The sequence below is a fragment of the Diadema setosum genome, chromosome 16 (genome assembly GCF_964275005.1).
Source record: "Diadema setosum chromosome 16, eeDiaSeto1, whole genome shotgun sequence".
In the NCBI taxonomy this organism is placed as follows: domain Eukaryota; kingdom Metazoa; phylum Echinodermata; class Echinoidea; order Diadematoida; family Diadematidae; genus Diadema; species Diadema setosum.
Window position 1 is genome coordinate 29,840,316 of NC_092700.1, and position 27,063 is coordinate 29,867,378.

At 40.3% G+C, this 27,063-nt stretch overlaps 1 protein-coding gene across 1 annotated transcript in view; it reads left to right on the top strand.

Moving 5' to 3' along the window:
- The window catches only part of LOC140239806 (uncharacterized), a 29,409-nt gene continuing 2,346 nt past the window's right edge, over positions 1-27,063 (top strand). Inside the window, exons 1-14 of the mRNA XM_072319624.1 lie at positions 1-170; positions 375-745; positions 2,818-3,091; positions 5,104-5,687; positions 6,775-7,048; positions 8,786-9,159; positions 10,226-10,499; positions 11,001-11,563; positions 11,594-12,040; positions 13,088-13,361; positions 13,862-16,029; positions 20,211-20,484; positions 20,958-22,666; positions 25,669-25,942. Coding sequence (XP_072175725.1) covers positions 10-170; positions 375-745; positions 2,818-3,091; positions 5,104-5,687; positions 6,775-7,048; positions 8,786-9,159; positions 10,226-10,499; positions 11,001-11,563; positions 11,594-12,040; positions 13,088-13,361; positions 13,862-16,029; positions 20,211-20,484; positions 20,958-22,666; positions 25,669-25,942 — 8,021 coding nt within the window. The 5' untranslated portion in view covers positions 1-9. The remainder of the gene's footprint in view (positions 171-374; positions 746-2,817; positions 3,092-5,103; positions 5,688-6,774; positions 7,049-8,785; positions 9,160-10,225; positions 10,500-11,000; positions 11,564-11,593; positions 12,041-13,087; positions 13,362-13,861; positions 16,030-20,210; positions 20,485-20,957; positions 22,667-25,668; positions 25,943-27,063) is intronic.

Genomic DNA, 27,063 nt, shown 5'->3' on the forward strand with positions numbered 1-27,063 from the left:
CGCAAACAGATGGATATCTGTGACTATCCACTAGCAGCGGAATGTCAGATGGTGGACACACCTCACTACGACTGGAAGTTCATAGGTCAAGACATGATATGTGATGTGGAAACTGGACTGGTTTGTAATCATACAAAAGAGCAGCAGCTATGTCTGGACTACCGAATCAGGTATGAGATAACAAATTATTACTTCTTGAGCAAAAATGTTACTCCTTTTTTTTTTTCATTTCGTTTTCAACGCTAATTGTTTCACGAAAAGTTGAAGTACGTAAGGCAAAAGGAAAATGTTTTAGACTATGTCCTGTCCAAAGAATATATAAAGCTCTAAAAGAGTCCTATTAATTTCCATTCATACTCCGTTTGTGTTTCAAGATTTTATTGCTGCAACACACCAACGCTGCCACCTACATGCTTCCCTGAAACAACACCACATATAATCACGACGCCTTCCGGGGGAGAAACAACTACACCACCTAGTGGAGTAACTACAACACCACATAGTGGAGGAACTACCACAACAGGCAGTGAACGAACAACAACACCACCTAGGGGAGTAACTACCACACCACCTGTTACAAGATTTACCACAACAGGCATTGACCATACTACAACACCACCTAGGGGAGGAACTACCCAACCAACTGGTGGAGGAACGACCACACCTCCTGGTGGAGGAACTACCACACCAACTGGTGGAGCAACTACCACACCTCCTGGTGGAGGAACTACCACACCACCTTTTGGTGAGATAGCAGCCTCGAATATTTATTAAGGACCGATGATAAAAATCAAATTTTGTATTGCTTTTTTCCTGAAATTAGTGGGATTTTTTTTTTTTTTTTTGGGGGGGGGGCCTTTGATTGCGTTATCTATAACTGCTTTAATTCTTAGTTTCTCGTATTAAATTTCACAAGACATAAAAACATACTTTGTACAATCAGTTACAACGTAAAACTGTGACCAGTCCTTGAATTCTTATGTGATATAGGAAACTTATTGCTTCTAAATTTTGATTGTTATTCACTATCTTGTGAAATTGATTGTAAGCACTCACCACAAGCAATCAATAAGATATTCTGATAACTGACTTTCTTGTTAAAGTCTTTAACAAGATTGAATGCGGCAAACTGGAGTGACAACACAATGGAGCCATTCAAGTAGTTATACGAAAAGAAAATGGATTAGGTATAACATCTCATTCCTGAAAATACCGTCTTGCCGTAGGCGTTGTTTGCAGATAAATGATTGTGGCTAAGATAATCGGTGTGTAATCAGTGTGAAAATCTTGTGTTTCTGTAGGAATTATTTCCTTTATTATTCCTTATTTCTTGTTGTACAAATCTGGTGTATGGATTATCTCAAAAAGTTCAATCGCTTATCACTCAAAACGTCGTCACTTATTTCGTATGATCTAATGATGGTATATATATATATTTTTTTCTTTAACCTTCAGCCGTGATGTTAGTATGGCATCTTTTTCTAAAATCACATATTATCGTATTCATCTTCATTATACGCGCCATTTTGAAATGAAGTCTGGTAGAAACATATTTCATGTACTAGTAACTGTCTATATATATATATATATATATATACATATACATATATATATATATATATCATTACAGTTAGTGCGCGTAGGTGCGCGTCAAAAGTTAAAAGTGCTCCAAATGGTATGAAATTATTTTACAAGCCTTTCAAACTAGTTTCAGCATTTCAAAAAATTGCGTGCACTCACGTCATTTATTACACCCATGTGCCCGTACGCGCGTCTCCGTTGTACGCATGAGCCAATGGGAATTTGCTGACAATCTACTCATCGGCGGCTGAGTAAAGAGTCTAACTTGCTCCTGTCTAACTACCGATAGTTTCGCTAGTGCCACGATAATCATCATTATCATTTTGTTGTTATTGTTGTTGGTATTTTTTTAAAGAAATTTTGTTCATATAAAGATTCAGGTACAAATAAATGTCACATATAATACATAAATACTAATGATCCAAATTTGACAGGCAACTGCGAAACAACTAGATAATGTAGTTTTCTCGGACAAATATTCATCTACTTTCTTCGCTTGCTTTAAAAATTGCCAAAATTGGCTAAAATATAACAATGTCTTTTTATTTCTCACAGAAAATATAAAGTATTTATCGTACAAATAAACCGCATTGTAACATTTTGGATTTTCTGTAGAACCAAGTGTAAAGGAACTTCTAGTAATTTGAGTTTGATTCTGTAACATAATTTCTTTGTATTTGAGAAATAAACCTTTAGGTAACATCACATTCCCAAAACAGATGTGCAAATGTTTCTGTGGAGCTCGAACTAAACGAACAGAGGTGTGAGTCAGATAGTCCCATTGCAAAAAGTAATTTGTTAACAACAATATTTCTATGCAGAATTTTATACAGAAAATAACGAAGTCTTTGATTCAGAGTGGATGTATAAGGAACATTATATATTTTAGTCCAGTCTAAGTTTTGATTTAATATTTCTTTCCATTTCCTTTCTGATTTAGGTAGTTGAAATATTCTATCACATAATATTCGGTGTATATATCGACATATCTCAATTGTTTTGAACAAATTATATATCGTTTCTTCTTGTTGCGTCTATATTTCATTATCATTTACTGATTTCTTTTCAATATATTTTTTCCACTCTAAGGAGATTGCATGAATACTCTAACAAAATAAATACTCTACAAAAATTACAACAAACACCGTATTTGATTGTTTGAATATATCTGAATCATAAAACCTATGCAGCTGTTACTAATATTGAGTCATTTCTAACTTCGTTTATGAAACGCAGATTGCACTACACCTACCCCAGTTTGCGAATGGACACCCTGGTGCACTGATGATGATAAAATCCTGCCATCAGACGATGGCGAGTTTGAGTTAATCAAGGATTGTCGTACACAGATGGATATCTGTGACTATCCACTAGCAGCGGAATGTCAAATGGTGGACGCACCTCACTACGACTGGAAGTTCATAGGTCAAGACATGATATGTGATGTGGAGACTGGACTTGTTTGTAATCACACAAAAGAGCAGCAGCTATGTCTGGATTACCGAATCAGGTATGAAGTAACTGATTTGAAAAAGTGAAATTGAGGCTCTTGGTTATTATAATGCACGTCCACAAGATATAAGCAACTCCGATTTTAGTTTTTATTGTGGACCATTTAAGTTACTCGGAATCACGTTCTCCGCAACTTTCAATGATATGTTTGAGTTGAATTATATACCTAAAAAACGAAAATTGCTGGATATTTTAAAAATTTGGTCAAGAAGACATTTAACCCTCATCGGGAAAATTGTTATATTAAAATCTTTGGCTCTTTCCCAATTACTTTTTCTGTTTTCGGTATTACCTTCTCCACCAGCATAGTTTATAAAAGAAATAGAACAAATAGTATTTTCTTTTATCTGGGATGATAAACCAGATGAAATCAGCCGACGAACAATAACTGGAGATTATTGGCAGGGAGTTGTAAAGATATTTCATTTTCCATCCATAATTTCTTAAAATCACCTAGGTGAAAAGATTATTAAATGATAAAAAACAGAGGAAAAGGAAATGTTTTTTGAACATTATTTAGATAACTTAGGGGGTAATATAATTTGATATTGTAATATGGCCGGTACAGAAAAGAAGATCAATTTGATTCAAGGCTGTTTTATACGGGAAATTCTTAAGGCTTGGTGTAAATATACTTTTTCCCCTAATTTATCCGTAGAACAAGTTAAAACCATGTAATTTGGTTTAATTCATCAGTTCGTGTAAATAATGAGATTGTTTTTAAGAAAGCAATGTTTCAAATGGGTATATTAAAGATGACACAATTATTGAGTGATGTGCATGGTTCATCTTTTTAAAGTTTTGAACAGTTTCGGGCTAAACACGGTGTTTGTTGTAATTTTTAGAGTATTTTTCAGTTATTCATGCAATCTCCTCAGAGTTGAAAAATGTATTGAAAAGAAATCAGTAAATGATAATGAAATACAGACGTAACAAAAGATACGATATGTAATTTGTTCAAAAGAACCAAGATATGTCGATGTATACACCGAATATTATGTGATAAAATATTTCAACTACCTAAATCTGAAAGGAAATGGGAAGAAATATTTAACCAAAACTTAGATTGGATTAAAATATACAATGTTCCTTATTCTACCCTGAATCAAAGACTTCATTATTGTCAATATGAAATTTTGCATAGAAATATTGGTGTTAATAAATTACTTTTTGCAATGGGACTATCTAACACAGACCTCTGTGCGTTTTGTTTGAGCTCCACAGAAACAATTGCACATTTATTTTGGGAATGTGATATTACTCAAGGTTTATTGCTCAAATACAGGAAATTATGTTACAGAATCAAACTCAAATTACAAAAAGTGCTTTTATACTTGGTTCTACAGGAAACCCAAAGTGTTACAACGTGGTTTATTTGCGTGCAAAACACTTTATATTTTCTGTAAGAATTAAAAAGAAATTACATGTATTACATTTTAGCCAATTTTGTCAATTTTTAAAGCAAGCGAAGAGAGTAGGCGAATATATGTCTGAAAAACTAAAGGTTTTGTATCTAATATCAATTGGAATCGTACTTATATTGTTTAGACGTTTTGTAACTGCCTGTCAATTTTGTATTATTTGTCTTTATGTATTGTATGTGACATTTATTTTGTACCTGAACGATTAAGTTCTTTGTGAAAAAGAAACTAACTTTACCTCTTGAGCAAAAATGTTTCTTTTTTCCATTTCATTTTCAACGCTTGTTCTTTCACGAATAGTTTAAGTACGTAAAACAAACGGAAAATGTTATACATATGAACCGGAATTGCAAAAGGAAATAAGATATGGAAACCTGACTAATCCAAAACAGACCACCTGGATAAATCCCTAGAAAAATGATTCTGGCTTTGGCAATAAAACTGTCACTCACTTTCATTTTCATCGCTAATTCTTTTCTACCAAAAACTAAAGTATGTGATGAATTTAAATAAAGGTCCATAAAATCTCCGAAGAAATAAAAACCTGTGAGCCATCCTTTAAATTTTGTCTCATACTCCTTGTCTTAAGATTTTATTGCTGCAACACACCAACGCTGCCACCTACATGCTTACCTGAAACAACGCCATCGGAAGGAGAAACCACTACACCACCTGGTCCAGGGACGACAACACCACCTGGTCCAGAAACTACAACACCACCTGGTCCAGGAACTACAACACCACCTGCTCCAGGAAGTACTACACCTGGTGAAGAAACAACTACACCACCTGGTCCTGGAAGTACTACTCCACCTGGTCCTGGAACAACAACACTACCTGGTCCAGGATCAACAACACCACCTGGTCCAGAATCTACAACACCACCTGGTCCAGAAACTACTACACCACCTGCTCCAGGAAGTACAACACCTGGTGAAGAAACAACTACACCACCTGGTCCTGGAAGTACTACTCCATCTGGTCCAGAAAGTACTACACCACCTGGTCCTGGAACAACAACACCACCTGGTCCAGAAACTACAACACCACCTGGTCCAAGAACTACAACACCACCTGCTCCAGGAAGTACTACACCTGCTGAAGAAACAACTACTCCACCTGGTCCAGGAAGTACTACACCACCTGGTCCAGAAACTACAACACAACCTTTTGGTAAGACAGAAGCTACGAAAATTACCTAATGGGTGATATTAACCCTAATTTTCATTGCGGCATATGAATTTTGCATTTGAAAACCTCAAATTTATATTTTTCTCGTACCATAGGTTGCCATGTAAAGTTAGTCAGATGAGGTGATTATTCTCTAGGTTTCTGCAAAAGTTCTGCCCCATTTCCTTCTTAGCTGGTGTTTTCTGCCTGTCAAAAACTTTCTTAACCATTTTGTTTTGTATTGGTCAAGCCTTCTCTTGACGTCATTACCCCCTGTCCATGCAAACTAGAAATTCTCTCAAATGGCCCTGTCTTGACCAAACTGTAAATTTGTGCTGTGTAACTCCTTATGGACATCCACATTCAAGACAGCATGAGGCATACTATTGGAGATGCCTTTTCCTCATTCTTTTGACGTCACATAGGTTCTACTCACGCTGGAAACATTTATTTCCACCCTACTGTTTTTACTTTCATTGTGCATCACAAAATCTTCTCGTTTGGTATCACGTCTGGAAATTTGGTTAAAACTTATCTGGAAGGTATCGAGTTCGCGTCCCGGCGCAGTTATCATTTTTTTTATCTGTTCCAGATGAATATCTCATGGCCAATCGCTCTCAGTCGCGCATTGAATGGATTACTTTATTTTGTAGTCTTGAGAAAAAAAAATCCCACTGTAGTTATGTTTATTTATTTTTCGTTGAAATTTCCTTTTTGTGACAAGTTAAATACACACACACACACACACACACACACACACACAAAATGCACCACAGTTTGAGACTGTTAGCATCTCGGTATACATTTGATTGTTTGGAGTATTCGGAATGGATAAAGTAACATCTCAATTTTCATCATGGAAACTAGTAGGGAATGATTTATACATGACAGCGAATGTGCAATACCATTATGCGTAACTTTATTCTCATGCTTAACTTGGGTCTAAAAAAAATATGTTTGATAAAAACGACAATGTCGGAATTCCAACAACAAATTGATATTTGAATCTGTGAATACATCGGAATCATACCATCACAGGCGCCTGTTACTAAAGTAAATTTATTGTTTAAATCTTTTTTGTGAAACGCAGATTGCACTACACCTACCCCAGTTTGCGAATGGACACCCTGGTGCAATGATGAGGATAAAATCCTGCCATCAGACGAGGGCGAGTTTGAGTACGTCAAGGATTGTCGTAAACAGATGGAAATCTGTGACTATCCACTAGCTGCGGAATGTCAGATGGTAGACGAACCCCATTACGACTGGGAGTTTATAGGTCAAGACATGATATGTGATGTGGAGACTGGACTTGTTTGTAATCATACAAAAGAGCAGCAGCTATGTCTCAATTACCAAATCAGGTATGAGATGAATTCATTTCAGTTTTTATTCATTTATTTTTTCCATTTCCAACAGAAACATGTATATATTTTACAATGATTGAATACATGAAATACATCACAATGCATTAATAAAGATAAGTTTACGGAATAGTATAAGGACAGGAAAATGTTGGAAATGGGGAAGAATGATAAATGGCAGAGCTTGTAGGGTGCATTTCCCCAACACCTAATACAACAGATGATATGATTGATATACTGTTGTACTAGGTGTTTCAAAAAACATTTCCCACTTTTGATTCTTAATAATTCATAAACTATATATCAAATAACACTGTCATTGATATGAGTAATAGCTGAATGGTGTACAATTTGGTTGAAGGTGGTTTGAATATGAAAACATAAATCAGTTTCATGAAATCCATGATTAATTTCACAGTAAGGTTCCAGATTTTGCTCTATTTTCAACCCTCTGTACAAAATTTCACTTTGCACAGGGGTCAATGGGTGTGTGTGGGAGTGTGTGGTTAACACCCTGACAATGGTCCTAAACAATGGTTAGGGTTTGAATGCTTCATTATTTATTCATGAGAAATTCCACTATCACAACTAATCTTTATTCAGCCTCTGGCAGTATCTGTGTAAAGTCAAACGCCTGCCGATGCTGTCGTTGGGATTCGACAGTGCTCTCCCTACTTCTGAAAAATGAAATTACAATGAATACCTTCTGTTCTATCGTAAACATTGTGACAGGAAGTAAAGAAAATCAATTAGAGTATACACTTGTGTACAACTGGAGCCTTTAATAAATCTACTGTGAAACATATCGCCCCAATGATAAATGCTGCTGAACTCTTTGCCAAAAATGATTTCTTTTTATCAAAAAGCGAAAAATTTGTCAGACTATTGAATTAGTAGACAGTCGTATTAAAAAGAGGAACTTTAGATCATTTATGCTTATTTATATCCCAAATTTAGTGATATGTGAAGCAAAAATTGAAAATGATTGCCAGCTGGAATGGAATGTGGTGTTTTCAAGCACATGGAAACGTGTGCTTCCTTTTTCCATGTGCATGCAGTTTACCCTTTACCGTGCATGAATCCAGACTAGCAGTGCCCAGGGCAGTTTGATCCACATGAATTATTGATTAAGCATTCATGTGCCAGGGAGCACGAGGCTGACGCCAAGTCAACAGGTGGTTCAGGCATGTCCATTGTTCAGGGCCATTGTCAGCACACACTCACATACACATCATTGGTTCCTGTGCAAGGTTCAGTTTTTGTACAGAGGGTTAAAATTTGACCAAAATCTGAAACCTTACTTCAAAATCAATCTTAGATTTAATGAAACTGATTTATGCTTTCACATTTAAATTACCTTCAACCAAATTGTACGCTATTCAGCTATTATTTATATCAATGACAGTTTTATCGGATGAATAGTTTTTGAGCTATTAATGATCAAAATTGGGAAATATTTTTTGAAACACCTAGTAGCCCTACAAATGAACCGGAATTGCAAAAGGAAATAAGATATGGAAACCCGTCTAATCCAAAACAAACCCCCTGAACAAATCCCTAGATAAATGATTCTGGCTTTGGCAATAAAATTGTCACTCACTTTCATTTTCATCGCTAATCCTTTTCTACCAAAAGCTGAAGTATGTGATGAATTTAAATAAAGGTCCATAAAATCTCCGAAGAAATGAAAAGCTGTGAACCATCCTTTCAATTTTGTCTCATACCCCTTGTCTTAAGATTTTATTGCTGCAACACACCAACGCTGCCACCTACATGCTTACCTGAAACAACACCATCAGAAGGAGAAACCACTACACCACCTCGTCCGGGAACAACAACACCACCTGGTCCAGGGACCACAACACCACCTGGTCCAGGAACTACCACACCACCTGGTCTAGGAACTACAACACCGCCTGGTCCAGGAAGTACTACACCACCTGGTCCAGGATCAACAACACCACCTGGTCCAGGAACTACAACACCACCTCCTCCAGGAAGTACTACACCTGGTGAAGAAACAACTACACCACCTGGTCCTGGAACAACAACACCACCTGGTCCAGAAACTACAACACCACCTGGTCCAGGAACTACTACACCACCTTTTGGTAAGACAGAAGCCACGAAAATTACCTAATGGCTGATAATCCTAATTTTCATTGTGGCATCTGAATTTTGCATTTGAAAACCTAGAATTTGTATTTTTGTTGTACCGCAGGTACTGTACCATGGGTTGCCATGTAAAGTTAGTCAGATGAGGTGATCATTCTCTAGGTTTCTGCAAAAGTTCTGCCCCATTTCTTTCTGGGCTGGTGTTTTCTGCCTGTCAAAAACTTTCTTAACTATTTTGTTTTGCATTGGCCAAGCCTCCTCTTGACGCTATACCCCCTGTCCATGGAAACCAGAAATTCTCTCAAATGGCCCTGTCTTGACCTTGCTATGAAAGTGTACTGTGTGACTCCTTATAGACATCCACATTCAATCGTTCTTTTGACGTCACATAGGGTTTACTCATGCTGGAGACATTAATTTCCACCCATCTTTTTTTTTTTTTTTTTGCTTTCATTGTGCATCACAAAATCTTCTTATGTGGTAGCACGTCTGTAAATTTGGTTGAAACTTATCTGGAGGGTATCGAGTTCGAGTTCCTGCGCAGTTATTAATTTTTTTAATTTGTTCCAGATGAATATCTCAAAAGTTACATGCCCAATCGCTCTCAGTCGCGCATTGAATGGATTACTTTATTTGGTAGTCTTGAAAAACAAAAATCCCACTGTAGTTATGTTGATTTATTTTTCGTTGAAATGTCCTTTTTGTGACAAGTTAAACACAGACACACGCACACAAAATGCACCACAGTTTGAGACTGTTAGCATCTCGGTATACATATGATTGTTTAGAGTATTCAGAATGGATAAAGTAACATCTCATTTTTCACCATGGAAACTAGTAGGGTATGATTTATCCATGACACCGAATGTACAATGCCATTATGCGTAGCTTTATTCTCATGCTTAACTTGGGTTTAAACAAAAATTATGTTTAATAAAAATGACAATGTCTGAATTCCAACAACAAATTGATATTTGAATCTGTGAATGCATCGGAATCATACCATCAACGGCGCCTATTACTGAAGTAAAGCTATTGTTTAAATTTGTTTATGAAACGCAGATTGCACTACACCTACCCCAGTTTGCGAATGGACACCCTGGTGCAATGATGAGGATAAAATTCTGCCATCAGACGATGGCGAGTTTGAGTACGTCAAGGATTGTCGCACACAGATGGAAATCTGTGACTATCCACTAGCTGCGGAATGTCAGATGGTAGACGAACCCCATTACGACTGGGAGTTTATAGGTCAAGACATGATATGTGATGTGGAGACTGGACTTGTTTGTAATCATACAAAAGAGCAGCAGCTATGTCTGAATTATCAAATCAGGTATGAGGTGAATTCATTTCAGTTTTTATTCATTTATTTTTTCCATTTCCAACAGAAACATGTATATATTTTACAATAATTGAATACATAAAATACACCACAATGCATAATTAAAGATAAGTTTACGGAATAGTATAAGTACAGGGAAATACTGGAAATGGGGAAGATTGATAAATGGCAGTGCTTGTAGGGTGCATTTCCCCAACACGTAATACAACAGATGATATGATTGATATACTGTTATACATATGAACCGGAATTGCAAAAGGAAATAAGATATGGAAACCTGACTAATCCAAAACAGACCCCCTGAACAAATCCCTGGATAAATGATTCTGGCTTTGGCAATAAAATTGTCACTCACTTTCATTTTCATCGCTAATTTTTTTCTACCAAAAACTAAAGTATGTAATGAATTCAAATAAAGGAGCATAAAATCTCCGAACAAATAAAAAGCTGTAAGCCATCCTTTCAATTTCGTCTTATACTCCTTGTCTTAAGATTTTATTGCTGCAACACACCAACACTGCCACCTACATGCTTACCTGAAACAACACCATCGGAAGGAGAAACCACTACACCACCTGGTCCACGAACAACAACACCACCTGGTCCAGGGACCACAACACCACCTGGTCCAGGGACCACAACACCACCTGGTCCAGGAACTACAACACCGCCTGGTCCACAAAGTACTACACCACCTGGTCCAGGATCAACAACACCACCTGGTCCAGGAACTACAACACCACCTGCTCCAGGAAGTACAACACCTGGTGAAGAAACAACTACACCACCTGGTCCTGGAAGTACTACACCACCTGGTCCAGGAACGACAACACCACCTGGTCCAGGAACTACTACACCACCTGGTCCAGGAACTACAACACCGCCTGGTCCAGGAAGTACTACATCACCTGGTCCAGGATCAACAACACCACCTGGTCCAGAAACTACAACACCACCTGGTCCAGGATCAACAACACCACCTAGTCCAGGAACTACAACACCGCCTGGTCCAGGATCAACAACACCACCTAGTCCAGGAACTACAACACCGCCTGGTCCAGGAAGTACTACACCACCTGGTCCAGGATCAACAACACCACCTGCTCCAGAAACTACAACACCACCTGGTCCAGGAACTACAACACCACCTGCTCCAGAGACTACAACACCACCTGGTCCAGGATCAACAACACCACCTGGTCCACAAAGTACAACACCACCTGCTCCAGGAAGTACTACACCTGGTGAAGAAACTACTACACCAACTGGTCCTGGAAGTACTACTCCACCTGGTCCAGGAAGTACTACACCACCTGGTCCAGGAACTACAACACCACCTGCTCCAGGAAGTACTACACCTGCTGAAGAAACAACTACACCACCTGGTCCTGGAAGTACTACTCCACCTGGTCCAGGAAGTACTACACCACCTGGTCCAGGAACTACAACACCGCCTGGTCCATCAAGTACTACACCACCTGGCCCAGAAACTACTACACCACCCGGTCCAGGAACTACTACACCACCTTTTGGTGAGACAGAAGCTACGAAAATTACCTAATGGATGATATTAACCCTAATTTGCATTGCAGCATCTGAATTTTGCATTTGAGAACCTAGAATTTGTATTCTTATCGTACCATAGGTTGCCATGTAAAGTTAGTCAGTTGAGGTGATTATTCTCTAGGTTTCTGCAAAAGTTCTGCCCCATTTCCTTCTTGGCTGTTTTTTTTCTGCCTGTCAACATCTTTCTTAACTATTTTGTTTTGCATTGGCCAAGCCTCCTCTTGACGCTATACCCCCTGTCCATGGAAACCAGAAATTCTCTCAAATGGCCCTGTCTTGACCTTGCTATAAAAGTGTACTGTGTGACTCCCTATAGACATCCACATTCAATCGTTCTTTTGACGTCACATAGGGTTTACTCATGCTGGAGACATTGATTTCCACCCATCTTTGTTTTTGCTTTCATTGTGCATCACAAAATCTTCTTGTGTGGTAGCACGTCTGTAAATTTGGTTGAAACTTATCTGGAGGGTATCGAGGTCGAGTTCCTGCGCAATCATTATTTTTTATATCTGTTCCAGATGAATATCTCAAAAGTTACATGCCCAATCGCTCTCAGTCGCGCATTGAACGGATTACTTTATTTGGTAGTCTTGAAAAACAAAAATCCCACTGTAGTTATGTTGATTTATTTTTCGTTGAAATGTCCTTTTTGTGACAAGTTAAACACAGACACACGCACACAAAATGCACCACAGTTTGAGACTGTTAGCATCTCGGTATACATTTGATTGTTTAGAGTATTCAGAATGGATAAAGTAACATCTCATTTTTCATCATAGAAACTAGTAGGGAATGATTTATCCATGACACCGAATGTACAATGCCATTATGCGTAGCTTTATTCTCATGCTCAACTTGGGTCTAAACAAAAATTATGTTTAATAAAAACGACAATGTCTGAATTCCAACAACAAATTAATATTTGAATCTGTGAATGCATCAGAATCATACCATCAACGGCGCCTATTACTGAAGTAAAGCTATTGTTTAAATTTGTTTATGAAACGCAGATTGCACTACACCTACCCCAGTTTGCGAATGGACACCCTGGTGCAATGATGAGGATAAAATTCTGCCATCAGACGATGGCGAGTTTGAGTACATCAAGGATTGTCGCACACAGATGGAAATCTGTGACTATCCACTAGCTGCGGAATGTCAGATGGTAGACGAACCCCATTACGACTGGGAGTTTATAGGTCAAGACATGATATGTGATGTGGAGACTGGACTGGTTTGTAATCATACAAAAGAGCAGCAGCTATGTCTGAATTACCAAATCAGGTATGAGGTGAATTCATTTCAGTTTTTATTTATTTATTTTTTCCATTTCCAACAGAAACATATATTTATTTTACAATAATTGAATACATAAAATACATCACAATGCATAATTAAAGATAAGTTTACGGAATAGTATAAGTACAGGGAAATGGGGAAGATTGATAAATGGCAGTGCTTGTAGGGTGCATTTCCCCAACACGTAATACAACAGATGATATGATTGATATACTGTTATACATATGAACCGGAATTGCAAAAGGAAATAAGATATGGACACCTAACTAATCCCAAACAGATCCACAGAACAAATCCCGGGATAAACAATGCTATGTCTTATTTGCCAATAGTAGGCTATTGATTTCATTTTCATCGGTAATTCTTTCCTATCAAGAGCTGAAGCATGTAATAAATTAAGCCAAAGGTGCATATTATCTCCAAAGAAGTATAGAGCTGTAAAACATCCCTTTGATTTTTCTCTCATACTCCTTGCTTGTCTTTAGATTTTATTGCTGTAACACACCGACGCTGCCACCAACATGCTTACCTGAAACAACGCCATCCGAAGGAGAAACAACTACACCACCTAGTGAAGAAACTACAACACCAGGTAGAGGAACAACAACACCACCCGCTCCAGGAACTACCACACCACCTGTTGAAGAAACTACAACACCTTCTAGTCCTGGAAGTACTACACCACCTGGTCCAGTGACGACAACACCACCTGCTCCAGGAACTACTACACCACCTGCTCCAGGAACTACGACACCACCTGCTCCAGGAAGTACTACACCACCTGGTCCAGGGACAAAAACACCACCTGCTCCAGGAACCACTACACCACCCGGTCCAGGGACAACAACACCTACTCCCGGAACTGCAACACCACCTGCTCCAGGGACAACAACACCACCTGCTCCAGGGACAACAACACCACCTGCTCCTGGAACAACAACACCACCTGTTCCAGAAACTACAACACCACCTGCTCCAGGAACTACAACCCCGCCTGCTCCCGGAACTACAACACCACCTGTTCCAGGAAGTACTACACCACCTGCTCCAGGAAGTACTACACCGACTGCTCCCGGAACTGCAACACCACCTGCTCCAGGAACTACTACTCCACCTGCTCCTGGAAGTACAACACCACCTGCTCCAGGAACTACTACTCCACCTGCTCCTGGGACAACAACAACACCTGTTCCAGGAACTACAACCCCACCTGTTCCAGGAAGTACTACACCGCCTGCTCCCGGAACTACAACACCACCTGCTCCAGGAACTACTACTCCACCTGCTCCTGGGACAACAACACCTGTTCCCGGAACTACAACCCCACCTGTTCCAGGAAGTACTACACCGCCTACTCCCGAAACTATAACACCACCTGCTCCAGGGACAACTACTCCACCTGCTCCTGGAAGTACCACACCGCCTGCTCCCGGAACTACAACACCACCTGCTCCCGGAACTACAACACCATCTGTTCCAGGAAGTACTACACCGCCTGCTCCCGGAACTACAACGCCACCTGCTCCAGGAACTACAACACCACCTGCTCCCGGAACTACAACACCACCTGCTCCCGGAACTACTACACCGCCTGCTCCTGGAACTACAACACCACCTGCTCCAGGAACTACAACACCGCCTGCTCCCGGAACTACAACACCACCTGTTCCAGGAACTACTACACCGCCTGCTCCCGGAACTACAACACCATCTGTTCCAGGAAGTACTACACCGCCTGCTCCCGGAACTACAACACCACCTGCTCCAGGAACTACAACACCACCTGCTCCCGGAACTACAACACCACCTGCTCCAGGAACTACTACACCGCCTGCTCCTGGAACTACAACACCACCTGCTCCAGGAACTACAACACCGCCTGCTCCCGGAACTACAACACCATCTGTTCCAGGAAGTACTACACCGCCTGCTCCCGGAACTACAACACCACCTGCTCCAGGAACTACAACACCACCTGCTCCCGGAACTACAACACCGCCTGCTCCTGGAACTACAACACCACCTGCTCCAGGAACTACAACACCGCCTGCTCCCGGAAGTACAACACCACCTGTTCCAGGAACTACTACACCGCCTGCTCCCGGAACTACAACACCACCTTTTCCAGGAAGTACTACACCGCCTGCTCCCGGAACTACAACACCACCTGCTCCAGGAAGTACTACACCACCTGCTCCCGGAACTACAACACCACCTGCTCCAGGAACTACTACACCGCCTGCTCCTGGAACTACAACACCACCTGTTCCATTAACTACTACACCGCCTGCTCCCGGAACTACAACACCACCTGTTCCAGGAAGTACTACACCGCCTGCTCCCGGAACTACAACACCACCTGCTCCAGGAAGTACTACACCGCCTGCTCCCGGAACTACAACACCACCTGCTCCAGGAACTACTACTCCACCTGCTCCTGGAAGTACAACCCCACCTTCTCCTGGAACTACAACACCACCTGCTCCAGGAACTACAACACCACCTTCTCCCGGAACTACAACACCACCTGTTCCAGGAAGTACTACACCTCCTGCTCCCGGAACTACAACACCACCTGGTCCAGGGACAACAACACCACCTCCTCCGGGAACTTCTACACCACCTAGTCCAGGAACTACAACTCCATCTTTTGGTGAGACAATAGCTACACAATTTTCCTAATGGCTTATAACAATCCTAACTGTCATTGCGGCGTTTTAGTTTTGCATCTGAAAACCTCAATTTTATATTTTGCTCATACCGTTGGCTGCCATGTAAAATTATTCAGATGAGGTGACTTCCTGGGAAGTTTCTGCAAAAGTTCCGCCCCATTTTCTTGTTGACTCGTGTTTTCCATAATTGTATCCAAATGGGGGCACCCCGCTTATTTTCTTTAAGTAAAAGGAAAAAATTGAAAAGGGGCACGGGTGACCCCCTTTCATTTTTGAAGAAACCATCTTTGCCAGCTGATTGTAGTGGCAGCAGAAGCCTTTTTTTTTTCGCTTGTCAGCCGGAATCCCGGAAGTGGCGTGAGAAAAGGAAACATTGTGCGCTAAAGCGGGTTTTTTATCATATTATTTTTGTTTGTTTTTTTGCTTGTCATCCAACGAAACCCGGAGGTGGAGCCAGATTTTTTTTTTTGGCGTCCCCCCCCCCCTCTTTCGGAATTCCTGGGTCTGCCCCTGCTGTTTTCTGCCTGTCAAAAATTTCTTAACCATTTAATTTTGTGTTGCTCAAACCTCCTCTTGACGTCATTACTTCTTGTCCATGGAAATCAGAAATTCTCTGAAATGGCCCTGTCTTGACCAAGCTGTAAACTTGCACTGTGTGACTCCATATAGACATCCACATTCCAGACAGTATGAAACATATTATTTGGGATGCCCTCTCCTCGTTCTTTTGAAGTCACATAGGGTCTTCTCATGCTGGTAACATTTATTTCCAACCAACTGTTTTTTACCTTCATTGTGCGTCACAAAATCATATTATTTGGTCATAAATATGTCATACCATGCCAGAGATCACGTCTGGAAATTTGATTGAAATTTAGCTGGAAGGTATCGAGTTCGAGTCATAGCTTAGGTTTTTTTTTTTTCAAATCTGTTCCAGATAAATATCTCAAAAGTTACATGGCCAATCTCTCTCAATCGCACAATGAACGAATCACTATATTTGCCAATCATGAAAAAATCATCCAAATGTAGCTATAGGCCCTGCTCTCTTTATTTGTCATTGATATGTCCTTTTCGTTACAAATCACAGAAGAAAATTGCCCCACAGTTTTAGACTGTTAGAATATCGGTGTACATTTGATTATTATTTTGGAGTATTCAGAATGGATAAAGTAACATCCAATATTTCATCATGGAAACGAGGAAATTATACGTGACAGCGAATATACTACTTGTTTCAAAAAACATTTTCCACTTTTGATCAATAAAAGCTCAAAAACTATTCATCCGATAAAACTGTCATTGATATGAGTAATAGCTGAACAGTGTACAATTTTGATGAAGGTAATTTGAATGTGAAAGCATAAATCAATTTCATTAAATCTAAGATTGATTTTAAAGTAAGGCTTCAGATTTTTGTCAAATTTTAACCCTCTGTACAAAAATTGAACTTTGCACAGGAACCAATGATGTGTATGTGAGTGTGTGCTGACAATGGCCCTGAACAATGGACATGCCTGAACCACCTGTTGACTAGGCGTCAGTCTCGCGCTCTAATTTAAGGCACATGAATGCTTAATCAATATGTAGATTGCCCTGGGCACTGCTAGTCTGAATTTATGCACGGTAAAGGGTAAAATGCATGCACATGAAAAACAGTAAGCACATCTTTCCATGTGCTTGGAAACACCACATTTCATTCTAGCTGGCAATCATTTTCAAATTTTGATTCACATATCACTAAATTTGGAATATGAATAAGCATAATTGATCTAAAGTTCTTCATTTTAATGCAACCGTCTACTAAAAGTCTGACAAATTTGTTGATTTTTCGATAAAAAGAGGTCATTTTTGGTAAAGAGTTTAGCAGCATTTTACATTGGGGCGATTTGTTTCACAGCAGATTTATTTAAGGCTTCATATACACAAGTATAATTTTTATACTCAAATTGATTTTCTTTGCTTCCTGTCACCACGTTTACGACAGATAAGGTTTTCATTGTAAATTCATTTTCACAAGTAGGGAGAGCACTGTCGCGACTCAATGACAGTTTCAGCAGCCTTTTGACTTTACACAGACACTGCCAGAGGCTGAATAAAGACTGATTGTGATAGCGGAATTTCTCAAGAATAAATAATGAAGCATTCAAACCCTGACCATTGTTCAGGACCATTGTCAGGGTGTTAACCACACACTCCCATACACACCCATTGACCCCTGTGCAAAGTGAAAGTTTGTACAGAGGGTTGAAAATAGAGCAAAATCTGGAACCTATTACTGTGAAATTAACCATGGATTTCACGAAACTGATCTATGCTTTCATACTTAAACCACCGTCAACAAAATTGTACATTATTCAGCTAACATTCATATTAATGACAGTATTATCTGATATATATATAGTTCTTGAATTATTAAGAATCAAAAGTGGAAAATGTTTTATGAAACATCTAGTACAAAGCCATTATGCGCAGTTTTATTGTCACGCATGTCTGGGTCTCAAAACGTGGATATTTAACAAAAATAAGCATAGTGTCGGAATTCCAAAAACAAAGAAATCTAGATTTTCCCGGTCAATTTCATACTTTTGCCATTCAAGTTCCTATTCCAGGCATTTGATTTCACGCATTCCACACTCGCAGCACTGAATCAGCAATCAAATTCAAAATCCGGTCATTCGAATTCACTATCAGAGCATTCAAATTCACTGTCGGAGCATTCATATTCACTATCAGAACATTCAAATTCACCATCGGAACATTCAAATTCACTATCGGAGCATTCAAATTTAATAGAGGAGCGCGCATTTCATAAATGAGCATTCAAATTCATGTCAAGCTGGCGACGGAATCTCGTCGGTCATTCGAATTCGTGAATAGGCAACCATGTTCCAAATAACTGCATTCAATTTGAAAGATGTCCTGATTTAGTTAGTTTTGATTTGGGGCCGTGTATGCATGTGTTTCTCATTTGGCTTTGAATATTGGGATTTATGATGATTATTTATTTTGCAGTAGAGGTCCACCTGTTCATTTACAATTTTGAACTCGCGCTTAGCAAAAAGGAATATACAGGCACATGTCCCTCGGATTGGATATAAAATGGAGGTCCCATGTGTGAGAGAGTCACAACTCATGCAGGTAAAAGATCCTACTTCATTTATTCATCGCAAAGAGAAGAACATCCAACTGGACCCCATATAGAAGACCAGCTATTGCAGCTGAATATGGGTTATCCAGCCATCTTCTTTGATGGAAAATGAAACAAACAAACAAACATTAGGCACTGTATAGGCCTACAGACAAACGTAATACGGAGGGTTGGTTGACACTTTTGAGGAAAAAAAATACAATTTCGACTATATTGAAACTGATACATTAACATTTTATACGTCTTGTTAGTTGTGTATTGCTGTCTTATTGATTTACTTTTGCGGGGCTGTGTGAGATCATGGTGTGTCAATTTGTCTTTAAATTGATGAATTGTCATTATGTGGTTGGCGTTGGGGCGTTGGCAGCATGCACTATCATCAAGAAATATGATTAAATTGTGGTTGTGTTGTTTGGATACACTGTTGATTGGACATTACAATTTAAAATTCATTGAGATGAAAAGCAAATAATACATGAACAGAGAACAATGTAGAACCTGTAAACAATCATAATTACACTACCATGCAAGCCTTCATAGGTTGTGTTGGCCCTTTTTCCTTTCTTAAAAGTCTACTCCATTTTCCTCGTTAATTTTATTGCACGAAGTAGGAACTTAATCGCCTAAAAATGAATTTGAACGCTCCAAACAAGCTCAATTGGACTATCACGTGACTATCGCAAGAATTTGAATGCACGAGTAGGAAAGTTGGTGCTGGCGTTTTGAAATTGAATGCCCAATCGTGAATTTGATTTCCCGAAAACAAAATTAAACGCCCATAAATAGAGAGTATATAGAATTGATCTCTCGGATTCTGAATTTGAATGCCCGAATATTTTCGCGTGCGTGCGCTGCGTGAATTTGAATGCTCATTAATGAATTTGAGTAACAAAAGTATGAAATTGACCGTGAAAACTTATATTTGGATCTGTGAAAACATCATAATCGCACCATCTGCGGCGCCTATTACTAAACGTAAAGTCATTTTTAACATTTGTTTGTGAAACGCAGATTGCACTACACCAACCCCAGTTTGCGAATGGACACCCTGGTGCACTGATGATGATAAAATCCTGCCATCAGACGATGGCGAGTTTGAGTACATCAAGGATTGTCGTACACAGATGGAAATCTGTGACTATCCACTAGCTGCGGAATGTCAAATGGTAGACGAACCCCACTACGATTGGGAGTTTATAGGTCAAGACATGATATGTGATGTGGAGACTGGACTTGTTTGTAATCATACAAAAGAACAGCAGCTGTGTCTGGATTACCAAATCAGGTATGAGATCTATTCATTTTTTTTTTCATTAGAAACATTTGAGTATTTTACATAGATTACATCACAATGCACAATTACAGATACGTTTACAGATGTTATATGTGTCCGGAAATGCTGGAAATGGGGAGGAATGTTAAAAGGCAGCTCCTTTAGGGTGCATTCCCACAAAACGTAATACAACAGATGATATGATTGGTATACTGTTATGCTTTAGAAGCGGCATTGCAAAAGGAAATATGACATGGAAACCTAACTAATCCCAAACAGACCCGCTGAACAAATCCCTAGATAAATAATTCTATGTCTTATTTGCCATTAGTAGGCTATTGATTTCATTTTCATCGCTAATTCTTTCCTATCAAGAGCTGAAGCATGTAATAAATTAAGCCAAAGGTGCATATAATCTCCAAAGAAGTATAGAGCTGTAAAACATCCCTTTGATTTTTTCTCTCATACTCCTTGCTTGTCTGAAGATTTTATTGCTGCGACACACCGACGCTGCCACCAACATGCTTACCTGAAACAACGCCATCCGAAGGAGAAACAACTACACCACCTAGTGAACAAACTACAACACCAGGTAGAGGAACAACAACACCACCCGCTCCAGGAACTACCACACCACCTGTTGAAAAAACTACACCTACTAGTCCTGGAAGTACTACACCACCTGGTCCAGGGACAACAACACCACCTGCTCCAGGAACTACTACACCACCCGGTCCAGGGACAACAACACCTGCTCCAGGAAGTACTACACCACCTGCTCCAGGAACTACAACCCCACCTGCTCCCGGCACTACAACACCACCTGTTCCAGGAAGTACTACATCGCCTACTCCCGGAACTGCAACACCACCTGCTCCCGGGACAACAACCCCACCTGCTCCTGGAACTACAACACCACCTGTTCCAGAAACTACAACACCACCTGCTCCAGGAACTACAACCCCGCCTGCTCCCGGAACTACAACACCACCTGTTCCAGGAAGTACTACACCGCCTGCTCCCGGAACTACAACACCACCTGCTCCAGGAACTACTACTCCACCTGCTCCAGGAACTACAACACCACCTGTTCCAGGAAGTACTACACCGCCTGCTCCCGGAACTACAACACCACCTGCTCCAGGAACTACTACTCCACCTGCTCCTGGAAGTACAACCCCACCTGCTCCTGGAACTACAACACCACCTGCTCCAGGAACTACCACACCACCTGCTCCCGGAACTACAACACCATCTGTTCCAGGAAGTACTACACCGCCTGCTCCCGGAACTACAACACCACCTGCTCCAGGAACTACTACACCGCCTGCTCCTGGAACTACAACACCACCTGCTCCAGGAAGTACTACACCCCCTGCTCCCGGAACTACAACACCACCTGCTCCAGGAACTACTACTCCACCTGCTCCTGGAAGTACAACCCCACCTGTTCCTGGAACTACAACACCACCTGGTCCAGGAACTACCACACCGCCTGCTCCCGGAACTACAACACCAAATGTTCCAGGAAGTACTACACCGCCTACTCCCGGAACTACAACACCACCTGCTCCAGGAACTACTACACCGCCTGCTCCTGGAACTACAACACCACCTGCTCCAGGAAGTACTACACCTCCTGCTCCCGGAACTACAACACCACCTGCTCCAGGAACTACTACTCCACCTGCTCCAGGGACAACGACAACACCTGTTCCAGGAACCACAACCCCACCTACTCCAGGAACTACTACACCTCCTGCTCCTGGAACTACAACACCACCTGCTCCAGGAAGTACTACACCCCCTGCTCCCGGAACTACAACACCACCTGCTCCAGGAACTACTACTCCACCTGCTCCAGGGACAACGACAACACCTGTTCCAGGAACCACAACCCCTCCTGTTCCAGGAAGTACTACACCGCCTACTCCCGAAACTACAACACCACCTGCTCCAGGGACAACTACTCCACCTGCTCCTGGAAGTACCACACCGCCTGCTCCCGGAACTACAACACCACCTGCTCCCGGAACTACAACACCATCTGTTCCAGGAAGTACTACACCGCCTGCTCCAGGGACAACAACACCACCCGTCCCTGGAACTACAACGCCACCTATTCCAGGGACAACACCAACTGCTTCAGGAACTTCTACACCACCTAGTCCAGGAACTACAACTCAACCTTTTGGTGAGAAAATAGCTACACAATGTTCCTAATGGCTTCTAACAATCCTAACTATCATTGCGGCGTTTTAAATTTCCATCTGAAAACCTCAATTTTTTGGCCCAAAAAGAACGGAACACCTAAGATCTTTAATAACAGCAGTATTGCAGCACATATGTCATTATTTTGCATACTATTGGAAAGACCATTCCTTTTCCAAGAGAATGACACCAAGCTCTTGAATTTTGGTTAATGCGTTATGATTTAAGGACCATTTTTGTGAACCCTTGCAATTTTCAAAATGTGATCATTTTGCACTCTCAGAGATACCGAATCAGCGATAATTCGGCTTGCCATAGAACCAGCAGCGTTCACAATGCGTAGAATGTGGACAACAGCTCTTTACTGTGAATGGAAGAGAGAGTAGGTGGGGCGGACGGTGCGGATTGTCATTGTCCGTTGGCATTGTGAATGAGACGACATGTTCGACTCAATGGAATGCTAAACTTAGCTGGAAAGTAGCCAGGCTAATTCAAAGACATGATTGGCAGTGACGTAAGTAAGGCTGTTCATAATTGTTTTAGGAATAAAGCACGTACTTTTAAGTAAGTGTGCATTGATGAATACAGTGAGAATATCCCTGTATCTATTGGTGCATTAGGCCGGTAAACTTGAATCATTTCAGGCAAGTTCTAAAAAATACGCACTAGGCGGTTCTGTGAACAGGGATACAAGTACAAGAAGGGCAAGTTTTTTTTTTCAACGCCATTTTTTTTTCTTTTTTTACCAGCAACCCCCCATCTCCACCCCTGCTTTTCCTCGCTGGCATGGAAAGTAGAATCGGATTAGAAGCTGAGTGCTCATAGATTCGGTCGAATTCGGGTCTCCCTTTTTTTTTTCAAAATCCTGGATCCGCGCCTGCACCAGATAAGCAAACTCATTGATATCTTAAAAATTAATCCATGATCTACGTTATGCTTGTTTCTCTTTATAGTTTTCATCCATCTGAGCATAATTGTAAAGGTCAGACAGCTCAGATTGAGACTTTTTAACATCGCGGTCGGCCACATTGTTAAATCGTGTCTTTAAGTTTCTTGCGACTCATCGGAGACACCGTAATATCACAATAGACGTCTCTAGTCGTTGGTTAGCGGAGACATCTCTGCAACTGCTCTGCAGTCGCGAACTACATGTAGTCTCAAGCCGGGTGATATACCTCTTAATTCGTTCATAAACCGATACAGCAAAATTTCTCAGTTCTCACTGTATTTATCAATGCATACTTGATTAAAAGTATGTACTTTATTCCTAATCCACTCATGAACTCACGTCACGTCAACACTGCCAATCATGCGTCTAATTTCACCTTGCTAGTTTTTCAGCTAAATTTAGAATTCCATTGAGCCCATTATGTCGTCTCAACGGGCAATGACAATCACACCGTCCGCCCCGCCCACTCTCTCTTCCATTCACAGTAAAGAGCTGTTGTCCACATTCCACGCATTGTGAACGCTGCTGGTTCTATGACAAGCCGAATTATCGCTGATTTCGGTATCTCTGAGAGTGCAAAATGATCACATTTTGAAAATTGCAAGGGTTCACAAAAATTGTCCTAAATCATAACGCATTAACCAAAATCATAGAACTTGGTGTCTTTCTATTGGAAAAAGAATGGCCTATCCAATAGTGTACAAAATCATGACATATTTGCAAGAATATTGCTGTAATTAGCGATCTTAGGCGTTCCGTTCTTTTTGGGCCACCCTGTATTTTGCTAATACCATAGGATCCCATGTAAAGTTAGTCAGGTGAGGTGACTTCCTGGGAAGTTTCTGCAAAAGGTCTGCTCCATTGACTTGTTGGCTCGTTTTTCCATAATTTTATCCAAAGGCGGCGCCCCACTTATTTTTCTTAAAAAGAAATGAAAGAAAAAGTGAAAAAGGTTCTCGGACGCCCCTTTCATTTTTGAAGAAACCGTCTTTACCAGCTGATTGTAGTGGCAGCAGAAAATTACGCTAAAGCTGGTTTTTTTTTTGTGTCAAGCCCGGAGGTGGCCCGGAGGTGGCACCAGAAATGTATTTGGCACCCCACCTTCTTTTCGGAATTCCTGGATCCGTCCCTGCTATTTTCTGCCTATCAAAAATTTCTTAACCATTTAATTTTGTGATGCTCAAGCCTCCTCTTGACGTCATTACTTCCTGTCCATGGAAATTAGAAATTCTCTGATATGGCCCTGTCTTGACCAAGCTGTGAACTTGTACTGTGTGACTCCTTATAGATCCACATTCGAGACAGTATGGAACATATTATTTGGGATGCCCTCTCCTCGTTCTTTTGAAGTCACATAGGGTCTACTCACGCTGGTAACATTTATTTCCAACCAACTGTTTTTTTACATTCAGTGTGCATCACAAAATCTTATTATTTGGTCATAAATATGTCATACCATGCCAGAGATCACGTCTGGAAATTTGATTGAAACTTAGCTGGAAGGTATCGAGTTCGAGTCCCAGCTTAGGTATCCTTTTTTAAAGTCTGTTCCAGATAAATATCTCAAAAGTTACACGGCCAATCGCTCTCAATCGCACAAAGAACGAATCACTATATCTGCCACTCTTGAAAAAATCATCCAAATGTAGCTATAGGGCCTGTTCACTTTATTTGTCATTGATGTGTCCTTTTCATTACAAATGACATACAAAAAAGGCCCCACAGTTTGAGACTGTGAGCATCTCGGTATACATTTGATCGTTTGGAGTGTTCAGAATGGATAGAGCAACATCTAATTTTTCATCATGGAAACTAGAAACTTGTTTATACGTAACAGCGAATGTACAAAGCCATTATGCGCAATTTTATTGTCACGCATGTCTGGGTCTCAAAACGTGGATATTCAACAAAAATAAGTATAGTGTCGGAATTCCAAAAACAAAGTAATATTTGAATCTGTGAAAACATAATCGCACCATCTGCGGCGCCTATCACTAAACGTAAAGTCATTTTTAACATTTGTTTCTGAAACGCAGATTGCACTACACCCACCCCAGTTTGCGAATGGACACCCTGGTGCACTGATGATGATAAAATCCTGCCATCAGACGATGGCGAGTTTGAGTACATCAAGGATTGTCGTACACAGATGGAGATCTGTGACTATCCACTAGCTGCGGAATGTCAAATGGTAGACGAACCCCATTACGATTGGGAGTTTATAGGTCAAGACATGATATGTGATGTGGAGACTGGATTGGTTTGTAATCACACAAAAGAGCAGCAGCTATGTCTGGATTACCAAATCAGGTATGAGATCAATTAGTTTAATTTTTAATGCATTTTTTGGGTATTTATTACTACCGCCCTATCTCAATCTTACCAACCGTGAGTAAAATTATCGAAAGGGCCGTACATCAACAACTGAGCGAAATCTTGAATGCGAATGATATACTACACCCTAATCAATCTGGTTTTAGACCATTTCATTCCACATCAACTGCTCTTGCAAAACTTTATGACAGAGACCGTACTTCAAAATCTTCAAAAATGGACTTATCGGTTTTTGCGAACAAACTCTTCAAATGGTAGTCTGATTAAAAGGGTTCAGTTCACCAAATGTTTAGGTGTTTTAATAGATGAAGAACTGAAATGGTCTAAACAAATCGAAAATGTATGTAAACGTACCGAGAAAAGTGTCTGTATGATAAAGAGAGCGAAGGCTTTTTTTTTTGCCCCAACAATCCTTAAAATTACTCTATAACAGTCTAGTGTTACCACAATTTGATTACTGTTCTGTTGTTAGGTCAAACAGATTTCAATCCCATACAACTAAGCTACAAAAAATTCAAAAGAGGGCAGCACAAATAATATTGGACGAAACATATGACACACCGTCGGCTGATTTATTCAGAAGTCTTAAATGGATGACACTAGACAAACGTTTCGAGTTCAGTCGCGTGATGATATATAAATGCGTTCATAACTTAGCACCTTCATACCTTCAGGTACACTTAGTTAAGCCTAGTGATGTACATGAACATCCACACGGCTGATAGACAGTGGAAGTCTACGTGTGCCTAGATTTCACTCTGACTGTCACAAGTGCAGCCCAATCGTATCTTCTTTACTTGAATGGAACAGGCTAGATTATTCAATCAGATCAGCTTCTTCCATATATTATTCATTTAAGAGATTGTTTAGGCAAAGTTGTTATTTGTATAAAGTAACACACCAAATTTACTCTGGACTAGCTAATCATTCCTGTATAATAGCGTTTTAATATTATTGTTATGTCAGCATTCTGGTGAACTCTTGTGGCATATAATCAACATACACTGTATTTTTATGTTACTTTGTAATGTACAGTATGTATCTACGTTTTATCTTCTGCATATATTTTTTACTATTTAATGTACATATGTTCATAA